Raw genomic sequence first — 14,749 nt, forward strand, 5'->3', positions numbered from 1 at the left:
TTGCGCAGCGCATATTAAGATGCGCAGATTTAAACACTTACGTTACTTAACTAATGCAGTGGTATTTTCAGTATTTCAGTTGGGCGCGAGCAAAATGTGCTAGGAGAAGAGCAGAATTCAAATTTTATTGAGGCATTTATTTAATCAAATACTTGAAGCACAACTATGACGGACCTTTTCCTCAAAAAAAAAAAACTATGACGGACCTCTTCAAGACAGGCAAGCCTAATTTTTATTTATTTTTATCAATATTGCCCACATTTTCTTTCCTAATTTTCCTTAAAACATAGGAAAATTTACCTCACACCCCAACAATTGTACTCTACCCCTACAAATTATAAATAAAAAAAAATACCAATTTTAAACATTTTCAAGATCACACCAATTCACCCATCACTCATCAACTTCAATTGGCACTTGTTACATGTGTTAAGTCTCATACAAATGTTAGTGGGTTTTTTTTCCTTCCGGTAAGGTCAATATGGTTGTTAATTTCGTCCAATCATCTAAGTTTGGTTGTTACAACTATTTTTAATATAACTTATTACATTTAATATTATTTAATTATTTAACAAAAAATTGTAGTCTAACTGATATTGTGAGTCTAAGCCTGCCCCTGAGCACAACAAAAACAGACAATGTTCATAGTGTCATTTCTTATATTAAACTACCCACAATGCACAATACACTTATAATAAATCATCAACTACATTTACGGTAAAAACAACAATGTGATTTATCAAGAACTACCCAAAAAACACATCAATTTCATAACAGAAAACCCTAACATACGAGCAATTAAAAAAAAAATTAACCCAACCATAAAAAAAAAACTAACAATGTATATGATTTATTAGAGTAAATTATACTAGAGTAAAAAGATAGAAGACTATTGACAAAAAAAAAAGGATAGAAGACTTATAAACTAAAATAAAAATTCATTTTTAGCTTGCTTCTCTAAATATTTTATATATTATCACATCACATTATTATAAAAGTAAAGTTAATGAAAGTAAATTTTGACATAGAAGGTACATGAATTTCCTTTCTGTGACACTACAGAAAGTAAATTTTGACATAGAAGACACATGAATTTCCAACACTTATTGTTTGCTCAAAAAACTCTTAAAACAATTGTTTTATAAAAAAAATTAAAAGTAAATGTTTTTTTAAACTAATGTGGTGTTGATCAATTGGAAATAACCTCTTCTTTATGGAGGAAGACCTAAGAATGAGTGGGTGTATTTGAGATGAGGTTTTGGAGGGGAGGATTTTAGATGGCCAAATCTTTACTTTGAAATACATATCATATTTAAAAAATAATAATATCATAATAAATGATTATATAATGATTCAATGATTTTTATTTAATTTAAAAAAATGTTATAGTATTCATAATCTCCTTCTAAACCTTCTATCCAAAGAGACCCTAAGAGATAGAATAAAAAAAAAGTTTATCAAAAACAGTTGAAATTAGAGTAAATTACACTCTCCTCCCCTCAAAGATGCTTGAATTACACTCCTCTCCCCCCTTATATTAAAATATACACTCCCCTCCCCTCTTATTCAAAATATATTAGAAAATATTTCACTCCCCTCCCCTAAGAGAAACATGAATTACATTCATCTCCCCTCTTATGTTAAAATCTACACTTTACTCCCTCATTATATTTTTTTTTATTTCTAATAATCTAGCAAAATAATAATAATCTAACACACTTCGGAAAAAAAAATAGTATTTCGGGTCAATTTTAATATAATCAAAATTTAAATACATATTTTTTGCTATTTTTTATTCAAAATTTCATTAACATATAGTTTTAACCCCAATTATAAAATATGAAACAACCCAAAATAAAATTAAAATATGTGAAAAATTAAGACAATAAGTTATGGTTATCTTAAAGTTGATTTTATGTTCTAAATTATAAAATTAATAGCAAAATATTTAAATTTAATTATCATTGACATTTTAATTATAAAGAAATGAATTTATTTTTCTTAAATGGTGGTTCAAAATTAGTATATATCATAAAAATATGTATTTATTTTAAAATAGATTAAAGTGTAGTTCATATTTATTATTAAGGGATGAAGTTGTAATTCAAGCATCTTAGAGGGGAGAGGAGAATATATTTTAATTTTTAAGGGAGGGGAGTGTATATTTTAATATAAGAGGAGAGAGAAAAGTAATTCAAGCATCTTTGAGGGGAGTGTAATTTACTCTTGAAATTAATCAGATAATCGGTCTAATTAAATTGTGTTAAAAAACAAAACAAAAAATTGTTAAAATAACTGTTTGAGAGAATAAGCCGAAAAGGACTTCTAAATTAGTCTTTTTGCAGTTTAATATATTTGATAAATAATAGTCTTTTTGTCAAATTCCTCACTCCTTTCCGTCTTTGTCATAATCATGCTAACCAGCTAAATTACTAGTATACTGTTCTTTTAGGCTCTGGCTGAAATATAAAACATATATAATTATAAATCGTAAGTTGATACTCTAATCATATTATAGTACCTCATATGATTGTGAAATTTATTACAAGAGCACGTTCAATGGTGTACATTTGCTTAACTCATATTTTTGAGGATCCAATCATGCCAAATAAAGTTTGATAAATGTAAATGTTTGTATTTTAATGGTGCAAATTTGCAACCATGAAATGACTAAAATGGGCCCAACATATTAATTCTTACCTTTTAAAAAATATAAACTAAAACAATCATTCTTTTTTTTTTGACAAATAAAACAATCATTCTTGTAAAGAAAGTTATATATTTTCTCCTGACCTATTTATAAGAGAAAGTTGAATTAAGAAAAATTGATGTATGAAGTTTAAAACTCGACCAAATGCAACAATTTTTGTCGATCATAATTTTTCTTATCAATAGGACTGAGAAAACATTTTTTTTTGTGTGAAAATTTGTGGAAAAAAAAAAAGATTTACAGAAACCAGTTTTGTTGGGATGAGTTTGGTAACAGCTCTGCAAATTGCAATGGCAAATGTCGTACCATTGGAAGTGGCGGTTCTTGGCATCCCTGTCAGACAATAGTTTGTTTTGTTATTAACAACACAAATTTGGTTCTTAGTTCTGCTCCTAAAGCTAGCTCATAGTGTTTGGGACCATTACACTAGTCAGTGGACCGTCTAATTTTTTTATCGGTTACTTAATAGTTAATATAGCTAGTTCACTTAAAAGGATATCTTTGAATGAAGGTGCATAAAGTTATATAAGATTTGTTGAATTCAATTTTGTTTCCATGAGATACCAATGTTGAGTTAACAATGAAGATCGAGTCTTGGACGTTCTTTAAGACGAGATGTGGTCTGTTGATAAGTTCTTTCGTCGGAGTTGAAGATTGTGTTGAAAGTTGACATCCTATGTTGAACCATATTCATATTGTTCTTGTTTTTTTTTTATTTTTTTGCTGTCATTCTACCAAAAAAAAAAAAAACAAACGATGGAGGTTGAGATTTATGGAATGAGTTAGACTCCCACAACATTAGAATCAACCAAAAGTAAGACCATAAAGACAATCACCTCATTACTCGATAGATATAGAAATTTTACTTTTCTGTTTTGTTTTGAAGAGATCGATGATATTTTTACGAATATTTTCAATCATCGGATGTAAAAAATTCAAGCAACAAAGATCCCCTCCAATAAACAAACTTAGATGAACGAAATAGATTTGACCAATTTTACAAGTCAAAAATACGACCAATTTGACAATAGTTGTGCTTTTCTTTTGTTGTGACTTTGGCTATAGAGGGTTGGATGTTTTGTGATTTTATCATTGAAAAATCATTGTGTATTAGGTAGTTTTTATTTACATTTTTTGCACCTAATTCCATCGTAACTTCGCAGGAAAACGTGTTAGGACGAATGTAGTACTAATCTCTTGAAAAATCATTGTCGGTTTAATAGGATAAAATTTGATTGTTATTCTCTTAAAAATATTTACTAATATTCTTTTATTCTATTTCAGTACTTTTCTTTCTTATCCACCGAAATGAAACATATTGAACATGAACGTTCTTGAGTAGCTGTCTTTATTCCTTAGTAAGTGTACTAGTAGCTTACAATACAAACAATATACTACACCGCAATACCACGGGCTTGTCCTCGTCTGTATTAGACACAATTTATACACACACATTTGTGTTGCATTACATTAAAATTAAAATACTTTATACTATATAATATAATGGCTTAATGATGTCTTTAGTCCTTGCAAATAGGCGCCATTTAAAAATTGGTCCCTGTAATTGCTAATCCTGGCATTTTACCCCTGCAATTGTTTATCATTTAAAATTTGGTCCTTTGACCAACTTAATCAATGCCACATCACCAGATTAGCAAAAATGGCATGGGAATTGACGAAATTACCCCTGGTTTATTTTTTTTTCCTTAAAAAAAAAATCAGTTTTTTCCCGAATTTTTTTTACGATTTTTTCCCGAAAATTTTTCAGTTTTAATTTTAACAGTTTTTTTCCGAATTTTTTTTTGACTTTTAATTATTTTTTTCAGATTTTTTTAATTTAAAAAAGAATTTTCAAAATTTTGAAATTTTTTTTTTTTTGAAGGAAAAAAAAAATTAGACCAGGGGTATTTTGGTCAATTCCCATGCCATTTTTGCTAATCTGGTGACGTGGCAGTGATTAAGTTGGTCAAAGGACCAAATTTTAAATGATTAACAATTGCAGGGGTAAAATGCCAGGATTAGCGATTACAGGGACCAATTTTTAAACGCCGCCTATTTGCAGGGGTGAAACACACCATTAAGCCTTAAGCCTAATATAATTATACACATTTTATTTGTGATGTAGTACGTACTCATAACACATGGGTATGGTATGAGAATTGGAGCCTACCAAAACTAAACATTCCTACTACACAACAATATTTCACAGATGATAAAAAGCACAACACGGTACATAACATTAAATGTGACTAATGTTTGTTGGAAAAAGCAAATTTATAAGCCTAGAGAGAGAATCTCCATTCATTTCTTGCTTGTTTCTTTCTCTATACACACCCCATTGGAGTCTCCTTTACTCCACACAAATAACAAACACCTCCATTTCTTTCAGGGTGGTGTTTATGTGGGGCACTTCATTTTATTTTTGACTTTATTAAACTTGATTCATTTTTCTTAAAAAGGTACTTTTTTTTCTACTTTTTAATTAAATTATTCAATTATTATTATAACTATCACTTTTTTCACTCTCTTTAAACTCAACTCTTTCTAACTACACTATCATTTTCTTTTCTTTCTTTTTTTCAACACTAGTCATTCTCATTCATTATTTGTAAGGAGCCTAGTAACTATTATCTTCTTCATTAAGGATCTAGCTTGTTCTCAGATTTGAGTTTTATAGATAGATAGATTCATTGTAACATTCTTGTTTCTTCATTGTTTTTAGATTAAGAAGCTATGGCAGGAGGAGGAGGAGCTCCAGCAAAATCAGATGAACCACAACCACATCCACCAAAGGATCAACTACCAAATATTTCTTACTGCATTACTAGTCCTCCTCCATGGCGTTAGTCTCTTTTTTTTCTCTCTTAGATTCTGGAAAATTATTTTATCAAATATAGTATCTCTCATTATTCTTAATCTGGTTGATTAAAATAAAATAAAGGGTACAAGAACATTATCTGTTTGGTTTTGTATATTTTTAGTATTTTTTACTTTATGTCATTGGACCTAATTTGAGATTCTATTTGCATTTGACTGAGATTTTTTTTTTCTAAATATATATTTTTTGTTGTAATTAATTAATTAATTAAGCATTGATATTAAGGTTCTTCCCAGTTTTTTCTAGATCTAGATTGGAAACATTTTGATTGCTACTTCCAAATTTGTTTTATGATATAATCTAAGTGTGTGTTTGGTTCGGACAAAAATTGATTTTGAGTGAATTGATTGCAACTAAAAGTGAGTTGAAGTTAAAGTGACCTATGTTTGGATACATTCATGTTAAATGAGCTCAACAATAAATTTGAGTGTTAAATCAATTCTAGAATCAAAAGCTCTAATTTCTAGCTTAAGTATAATCAATTATGGAGGCAGATTTGATTCTATTCGAGAGCAACCAAACATGTGAGAATCAATTTTACACCTCTAGAATCAATTTTGATCCCTCCATAAATGAGACCAAACATACACTAATTTTTAATATTTTAATAGCTAGTGATAAGTTCTTTTAAATTAAAAAGTATTTTTTTTTTATTCAGGTTGTTTTATTTTTGGGGTGTTATGTAACATCAGTAAGGGAATAAAGTCAAGAATTTATGTTTGAACAATGTTGTAAAGGAATTTTGAGTAATTGGAATATTTTACCAATTTAAATGACATATTCCTTTATTTTTTGTAGTTTGTGCTGAAATTTTTAAGAATCTCCCAGCCTCTCCTTTTCCTTAAGATTGATTCACTTTGTTTTTTTGTTTTTATTTTTTCAACTTTTTTGATGAGAAATTTGGGGACATTTTTTGATGCAGCCGAGGCCATACTTCTTGGATTTCAACATTTTCTTGTAATGCTTGGCACAACTGTGCTCATTCCCACTGCTCTTGTTCCCCAGATGGGAGGTGGAAATGTAAGGACTAGCAAATTTTGATACGGAAGTGGAACATTATGAAAATTCACCCAGTTAAGCTGTATTAAAAATATTCCATTTGTTGCTTGCAGGCGGAGAAGGCCAAAGTAATTGAAACTCTGCTTTTTGTTGCTGGTATTAACACGTTGGTGCAAACACTCTTTGGATCACGATTACCTGCTGTAATTGGAGGGTCTTATACCTATGTGCCAACGACAATCTCAATTATTCTCGCTGGCCGATTCAGTAATGAACCAGATCCGATTGAGGTCTTATCAGAATAACTAACTATACTAAATGATGTGTGGTTGATATGCTTATTGTATTACTTGCTTTGTAATCAAACAACATTTACCAAAATAGACTAAGATTTGCAATCATGCTGTATACCATTTTTTTATTGTGTCTCCAAAAGCTAACAATCACACACTGCATGCATAACTTTAAATGCCACAATAAGACCTTAAATTTGTAGTTATTTGATTGGAACTGCTAGGTAACTTTTTTTCAACTCCTTTTTTTTTTTGCTTTATTTTCGATCCATTCAGAAATTCAAGAAGATAATGAGGGCAGTCCAGGGTGCTCTTATTGTTGCTTCAACTCTTCAAATAGTACTAGGCTTTAGTGGCCTTTGGCGTAATGTTGCAAGGTTGGTCTCACATTCTTACTAAGTGGCAGTATACTTTCTGCTAAGAGTTGTTATTCCTTCCGACTATTTGTGCAAATTTGCAACTTTTATAGAAGATTTTTCTATATATAATGCATATTTGTTTTGTCCATGATATTCGCCAAAAAAATTGTATTCAGTAAAATTCCTTTTTCAAATCTTTGGATTAGCCAAATGTTCCAATCTGATGTAAGTTTGATTTTTTCTGCAGGTTCTTAAGTCCACTTTCAGCTGTTCCATTGGTTTCTCTTGTTGGTTTTGGGTTGTACGAATTAGGTTTTCCTGGGGTAATCCTTCAACTACATGTTTACGGTTGTCATATTTAACAATAACTAACTAAAATTCTCAACATCGATGCTTGTGTTGGGTGTAGGTTGCTAAATGTGTAGAGATCGGACTGCCAGAGCTTATATTGCTGGTATTCGTTTCACAGGTAAAGTTCTTTAAAGTTGCATACACCTAGTGTCTTTTAATGTTTCTAAATCTTGCCTTGTGATTTTAGTTCATGGATTCTTTGTTCTTTTAATATTATGGTTTCTATAAATATAAGTGTTAACTAGTTAGTTGTCGTCATGCAGTATGTGCCACATGTGTTGCATTCGGGGAAAAATATCTTCGACCGTTTTTCTGTTTTATTCACAATTGCAATTGTGTGGATATATGCTGTTCTACTCACTGTTGGAGGGGCCTATAACGGTTCTCCACCGAAAACACAGACATCCTGCCGCACTGATCGTGCTGGACTTATAGATGCTGCTCCTTGGTTAGTTGTGTGATTTCATTAAATTTAACCCTTGATGGCATTTTGTCTATTGCAACTGCGTAGACTCTTTTAGTTTTACCATGCTTGTATATTTGATCTTGCGATTTAAAAGCTTCTGGTTGGTCCCCTGCCATGATAAGGACCCAATTAAAAACTTATTTAAAAATGAATAAATTTAAAGCTTGGTATTCTGTGTGTTCATTAGCAAATGAGACCAATTTTCTCTTTTTTCAAATCCATTCTTGTTATTTCATGTCAAGTATGCAATATATACTATTTTCACTAGAGTGATTTTTTTTTTGCCTTTATTGGGGAGATTTTGCTCACTGAAGTGGATATGTGTAACATCTATCACTCTTCAATCTTTTCTAACACTAGAACTTTTATAAACCTTAGAGCACAAACATAATAGATATTTCTCAAGAAAGATTCAGTTGGATCCTTGAGATATTGGTTTTCTTGATGGCAATCTACTTTCTAGGCTTAGCTTTGTCAGTTGAAACTTATTGAGAAAAATTTCTCTTGTATTTTGAGTTTGTAGGATCAGAGTTCCATATCCCTTTCAATGGGGAGCACCTACATTTGATGCAGGTGAAGCGTTTGCCATGATGATGGCATCTTTCGTTGCTCTTGTAGAGGTTATATTTTCCTTATGATTTTCTCTTTTTTAAATTGGAATAAGTTTTTGTTTCTGTTTAATTGTTATTCTCTCTCTTTAAAATTATTTTCATATATTGTATTATTCTGTCTTTGTTTTTCTGGAACTGGGTTTTATCAGTGCATTGAAGCTGGAGATCTAAGAACAACATATCATTGTTACATGTTAGATACATCTTTTTGTGCCAGCTGAACTTCAATGAAACTATCCCTCTTATAAAAATAATCAATCACAATAGCAGCTTAGTATCATGAATGAGTTTTAAAAATTACTGGTAAGGAAACTAAGTTTTAATCCTGAAAAAACTTTTGGTAATTGTTGGGCGTTTGTCATAAATGGTTGATTCTTTTCCTCAAGAGAGATAGAAACAGTTTGTGACGTATAATATATATAATAGTACTGTAAGGAAAGTTATTTTTATTTTATTTTATGTTCTATTCAATTGGCAGGGGCGGGGGATTGGTCAAATAATACCTTTTCAAGTTATTTAGTTAAAACTTAGCCTACACATAATGGTGTCACTATGTGCTCAACATCGTTGTTCTGATCGTCTGACTTTTCTACTTGATCTCGTAATTTGGTTACATAGTTGCTAATTTGGATTATATGTTTCTTTTTGTACACAGTCCACTGGAGCTTTCATTGCTGTATATAGGTTTGCAAGTGCAACCCCATTGCCACCTTCTATTCTTAGTCGGGGTATTGGTTGGCAGGTACGAAAATGACTAAATCTCGCGTGTATAAATGATAATCATAATAATGGTAAAAGTCACATGAATGATTTGATTGTAATGATGATTTTTCACCTATAAATCAAGTAAAACTTTTACTTTCAAGTATAATTCCTCATGCATCTGATTTATGCTTGTTAGGGGGTCGGCATTCTTCTATCTGGATTGTTTGGAACAATTAGCGGATCGTCCGTGTCTGTGTAAGACTGAAACTATTATGTTGTGTTCTTTACTAAGAGCAAGCAATCACTAACTCCTTTATATAAATGAAATTGGTTTATTTGTTTTCCGTGCAGAGAAAATGCTGGTCTTTTGGCTCTGACACGTGTTGGCAGTAGAAGAGTTGTGCAGATATCTGCTGGATTCATGATTTTCTTTTCAATTCTCGGTGAGTCAATTAAGCATGATAAGTCTGTGATTTGATTATCTACTTTGCCACATCCGAGTACATTTCTCCCTTTTTACTAATTGCCAACATTTCTATCACTGTGTAGGAAAATTTGGAGCAGTTTTCGCCTCTATCCCACCTGCAATTATTGCTGCATTGTACTGCCTATTCTTTGCTTATGTTGGTATGTTTGATTTAACATAAACTTGAACATGTATATATACTTTTATTTACCATGATCCTTAAAATAAGCAGCATATAATGTTCCCATTTTCATTCATCATTTGCAGGTGCTGGAGGTCTTAGTTTTCTTCAGTTCTGCAACCTTAACAGTTTTAGAACAAAGTTCATATTAGGCTTCTCTATATTCTTGGGCTTGTCTGTGCCACAGTACTTCAATGAGTATACAGCAATCAATGGTTATGGGCCAGTCCACACAGGTGGAAGATGGGTATGGATAAGTATATAAATATATTTTTTGCAGAGTCGGTCAATAACAAGCGTAATATCATTAATTCGTACTACTTTAAAAGTCACACATAAGATTAGTTGTGATTGATTGATATTGTAGAAAAATTACACAGACAATGCATAAGAATTGAACTAGGATTTGTTCTTTGGATGAGTTTACTTAACACTCGTTTTTTTATGTACATGACAGTTCAATGATATGGTCAACGTCCCATTCCAATCAAAAGCATTTGTTGCGGGTGTTGTGGCATATTTCCTAGACAACACTTTACATAAGAGGGATTCATCTATTAGAAAGGACAGAGGTAAACATTGGTGGGACAAGTACAAGTCATTCAAGGGTGACACAAGAAGTGAGGAGTTCTATTCATTGCCTTTCAATCTAAACAAATATTTTCCATCAGTTTAATTAATTGTGCAGCACAAGAGCGATAAGATAAAGCGGTTTTATCTTCACCAGAGTCTAGTTCTAATATCAGATTGAATCTTATTACACGTTATATATAGCCATATGAGTAGTCTCCACTCTATTAATTTATAGCATTTTGTAATACATTTATTTTCTTGCCCCTGTTTCTGTAAATTCTGTTCAAGAAAGTGGATTCATGTAGTAAATGTGCATGCTTAATTTCCTTCATTTGATTTTTGTCACGTTCACTTCAGAGTTTTCCCCATGATCAAGCAATGCATTATCTATTCTATTACTTATAATCTGCAATTCATTACATGATCTTGATAGTCACATATACATGATAAAATATAGAACTGAATTAAGATGAGATAGAGACAAGATCAGACCCGTGTTTACTACAAGAACCCATCCTTAGGCCCCCAAAAAAAATCATCTTTTTATGAGAGTATCTAATCATATTTCTTTAATATTGTTAAACTCTAATATACTAAACCTAATATGAATTATACATAAATAGAAATATAATAACCATAAATAACAATAGATTGTCATGCATGTTATCTACTTTTAGTTTTTTAGTTTATATAATCTGCTTAAACAATACATTGTCGTGCTATTTAAATAACAATATGTAAACTACTTTTAGTTTTTAGTTTATATAATCTCTTTTTAATGTTATATTTTTGTTTTCTTATTTTGATTATTACGATGTTTTAATAAATTTTAACTTTTTTTAAAAACTAAATGTGAAAAAATAATTTTTTTTTATTCTATCTTGTTGGTTTCTAATTTAGACCTTGTTCAAGATGATATTTACACTAGACTTACATAATATGAGAGTTACATGATTAACTTATTCTATCTTGCTTGTTTATCTAAATCCTATCTCTCTTGAGACAAATCATAGATTAAGATAAGATATGATTGTTTATCCTATCATATCTTTTCTTGACCGTGGTCATATTTTACTTTAGAGAGAGAATTGTGAAATCGAATACATAGAATTATATATAACCAAACGACTTTACTTTCTCTACACAAGGAGTGTTAGAGAGAAGCAAGGAGAAAAGTAGTGTTACATCATAATATGGTAATAATCACCATCAAGAAAGGAAAGAAAACAATCGCAGACATAAAAGAAGATTTAGCCACCAATTGTAGGATTACACCTTAATTTTGTCAAACAAGTGGTGGATAAAATCATGTTTATTCTTGAAGATTCTTGCATTTCTTTCCATGAAATCCAAACCGTTGAAAACCAAATTAATTGGATAATGTCTCATTTGTATTTAGAGAAGCAGCCGCCGAATTGAGTTAACTGATCTGAAATATGGTACGGAGTGACCATGACGAAGCCTAACTAAGCAGAAGCCGCATCCAAACTTGATGGAAATAGTCGCAATGTAGAAAAAGATGAACGTCTTCTAACTCACTACACCCTCTCATACAAGATTTAGCGTCTTCTAACTTACATTTCATTATTAATAAATTGAGTGTTGACGGTCCCCCTAAGTGCAACTAAAATGATAAAAGAATGTAGACATATTTGATGTGATGAAATGTGAGTTCGAACCCACGATATCCCTCTTCTATACGTCTGAGTCTTTCCGTTAGACTCTTTAAAAAAATATTCGAGTGATTACAAAGATAGACTTAATATATATCATTAACTATGTTACTAAAAAAAAATCATCAACTATGGTTAAAATTTACTGTGAAAATTGTAAAAAATAAAATAAAATCAGTTTAAGCCTTAATGTCTGAGAGCCTTTGAGAGGAAGGGTTTTTTTTTCCTTTTCTTTTTTATGGAGTCATTGCTATGAATATGGTTAGGTAGCTTGATAAATGAGAAGCCCAACATTATAATGTGTAGGATAAAGTTAGAAAAATGTCAGCGGTCACGAAGAGGAAGTTTTACCCTACACCCTTACATTTATCCTCTCACCCTAACATTTTACATAAACTACCCATCTTACCCTTTATATTAAATAAAAAAAACTTCATTTTTTTTCATTTGATCGACCTAATTTTTTTTTCACTCCTTTCCGGTATAATTGTTTCTGGAAAAATTCAAAGAAACCCTTTCTTCTTCTTCTTCTTCTTCTCCTTTGTTGACATCAAGATTTATCAACTATCATACTACAATCCAAAAAACCAGATCTCATCCACTACCACCGCCATCACAAATTCCGGATCAACCATCTGAATCACTTCATTTTGTTATTCCATCGCCGTGCCTTGGCTGATGTGGTCGTCATCGGCCACCGCCGCTCCTATTACATGCGACCTCCGCCATGCCAGTTCTGAGTTCAATTCTTTTTGAAAGTTCACATATGAATTCATTGGTTCATTGCACTTTTTTTTATCATATATATGAATGCAAAAAATTGAATCTTTGGGGTCAATTACTTTCTGGTGTGGATTCATATCTGTCTGCACTGCTTCCCTTCCCTGCACTATTTTCTTTTTACATGAATGATCTTAACATAATCATATCTTCTGCGGGGGAATGGAACAAACAATTTGCAATTGGGACCTAGTTGAATCCAAAATTAATTTTGTCTCAGAAATTAAAGTAACCATCTAATTCATTCCTAATCATTTTTGTTTTCAGAACCTACGTGTCTTAGGCTTACGGTATAGTTTCTGTATTCAAGTTTTATTTGTTTTTAGAAAATTAACTAAACCGGAAATGATTTAGAAAGTATTCCGAAATTAATGTGTAAATTAGAAACGTTTATCTGAGAAATATTGTATGTGGGGTGAACTCATGTTGTACGTAAAAATCTTGAAAGTGGGGTGAACAAATAAAGATATAAAAAGTTAAATGATAAAAAGGGTAATTTTGGAATTTTGGGTGAAAGTACGAACGTAGGGGTATAGGGTAAAATTTCCTCACGAAGATCTTTCTAAAAAAAAAAAAAAACAGGCTTGAAAAACAAGGTCTAAGACTAAATCAGACGAAACTCATAGTGGAGCTAATTTTTGTTAGCGTCTCTTACTAACAAATTTGTTTGAGAAGTGCTTTATGCAATGTATTTATTTGCATAGAACTCATATTATCAAGGAAGATACATTGATCTCACAATAATGGTGGTTCAGTAGAAAAAGTCTCCTGAATGGATGTTTTTGATCAAAATCCATGGCTGAAATGATATCCAATTGTGGGGTGTACCTCAAACACTCAAGTTAGTATAATGATTAAGGTGAGTGAGAGGTTTAGAATGAGATATACTTTGATAGGTGATGGTGCGAAACTTATATAGTATGTAGGAAGTGGTAATGGGTTTGAGTCATATCGAAAGGCTACTCTAAAACAGTATTATTGAAGGAAAATGTTTCTAAGATATCCCAATATGTATATACACCTTAAGATAGATAGATAGATATAAAAGAGAATGATGTGATAAATGTGATAAGTTAATGATGTGGTAAAAAAGAAATAGATGGAGAGAAAATGATATATTGAACGAGTATAAGAAAAATTTAAGGTGTCCAAATATTGTTATTGAGCCTTTGTTTGTACTTAAATGAGTATAAGAAAAATTTAAGATGTCAAAATATATATCATTATTGAGTTTCTGTTTTCAAAATAAATAAAATAAAATAAAAGTGAAGCCAAGATAATGATAATATGACATCACTAAGATTTGATACATTATGAATCTTTTGAACTGCCGTTTCAAATTTGTTATCCATGATGATTTAAGGTGCCTAAACTGAATGATTGTGTGAGTTCAGCGTAGCATAAGAGGGAAAATGCAGTAACAAAACGTGATATTTCGTGGGCCTTAAACAAGAAAGGGAGGGTTGGACCACTGTTGCATGCTTCTCCTTTTGGAACGTAAACATGCTTAATTGCCCAACAATGCGACACCTACTCATTATATATCCTCTCACAATTTCGGTGACGGTCTCACCTGTCCCACATGCATAATAATGAACTTCTTTCACATTTTCAATGAATAAGTAATACTCATTTGGATATCAAAGTGGACTCGGTTTATAAGAAGTTGACTTTCCATAAGATTGAATGTTCAACTTTTACTAT

General features: G+C 31.2%; 1 protein-coding gene across 3 annotated transcripts; it reads left to right on the top strand.

Moving 5' to 3' along the window:
* The first annotated feature begins 4,951 nt into the window (after positions 1-4,951).
* On the top strand, positions 4,952-10,923 carry LOC146940395 (nucleobase-ascorbate transporter 6). 3 transcript variants are annotated; one of them, XM_085754100.1, is made up of 15 exons: positions 4,952-5,169; positions 5,433-5,552; positions 6,511-6,608; positions 6,701-6,877; positions 7,157-7,257; positions 7,487-7,562; positions 7,649-7,708; positions 7,854-8,038; positions 8,580-8,676; positions 9,323-9,409; positions 9,569-9,627; positions 9,724-9,815; positions 9,922-9,999; positions 10,106-10,266; positions 10,477-10,923. In XM_085754100.1, the coding sequence occupies exons 2-15, from the start codon at positions 5,444-5,446 to the stop codon at positions 10,693-10,695; spliced, it is 1,599 nt and encodes a 532-aa protein (XP_085610226.1). In that variant the 5' UTR covers positions 4,952-5,169; positions 5,433-5,443; the 3' UTR covers positions 10,696-10,923. The 3 variants fall into 3 exon arrangements, with proteins under 3 accessions (XP_085610226.1, XP_085610225.1, XP_085610224.1); XM_085754099.1 differs by lacking the exon at positions 4,952-5,169 and adding an exon at positions 5,247-5,318; XM_085754098.1 differs by lacking the exon at positions 4,952-5,169 and adding an exon at positions 5,247-5,317 and having other exon boundaries at positions 5,423-5,552.
* Positions 10,924-14,749: the final 3,826 nt, after the last annotated feature.

Source organism: Medicago sativa, chromosome 3, assembly GCF_051527215.1.
Source record: "Medicago sativa cultivar Bolivia chromosome 3, Bolivia_mono, whole genome shotgun sequence".
Taxonomy (NCBI): Eukaryota; Viridiplantae; Streptophyta; class Magnoliopsida; order Fabales; family Fabaceae; genus Medicago; species Medicago sativa.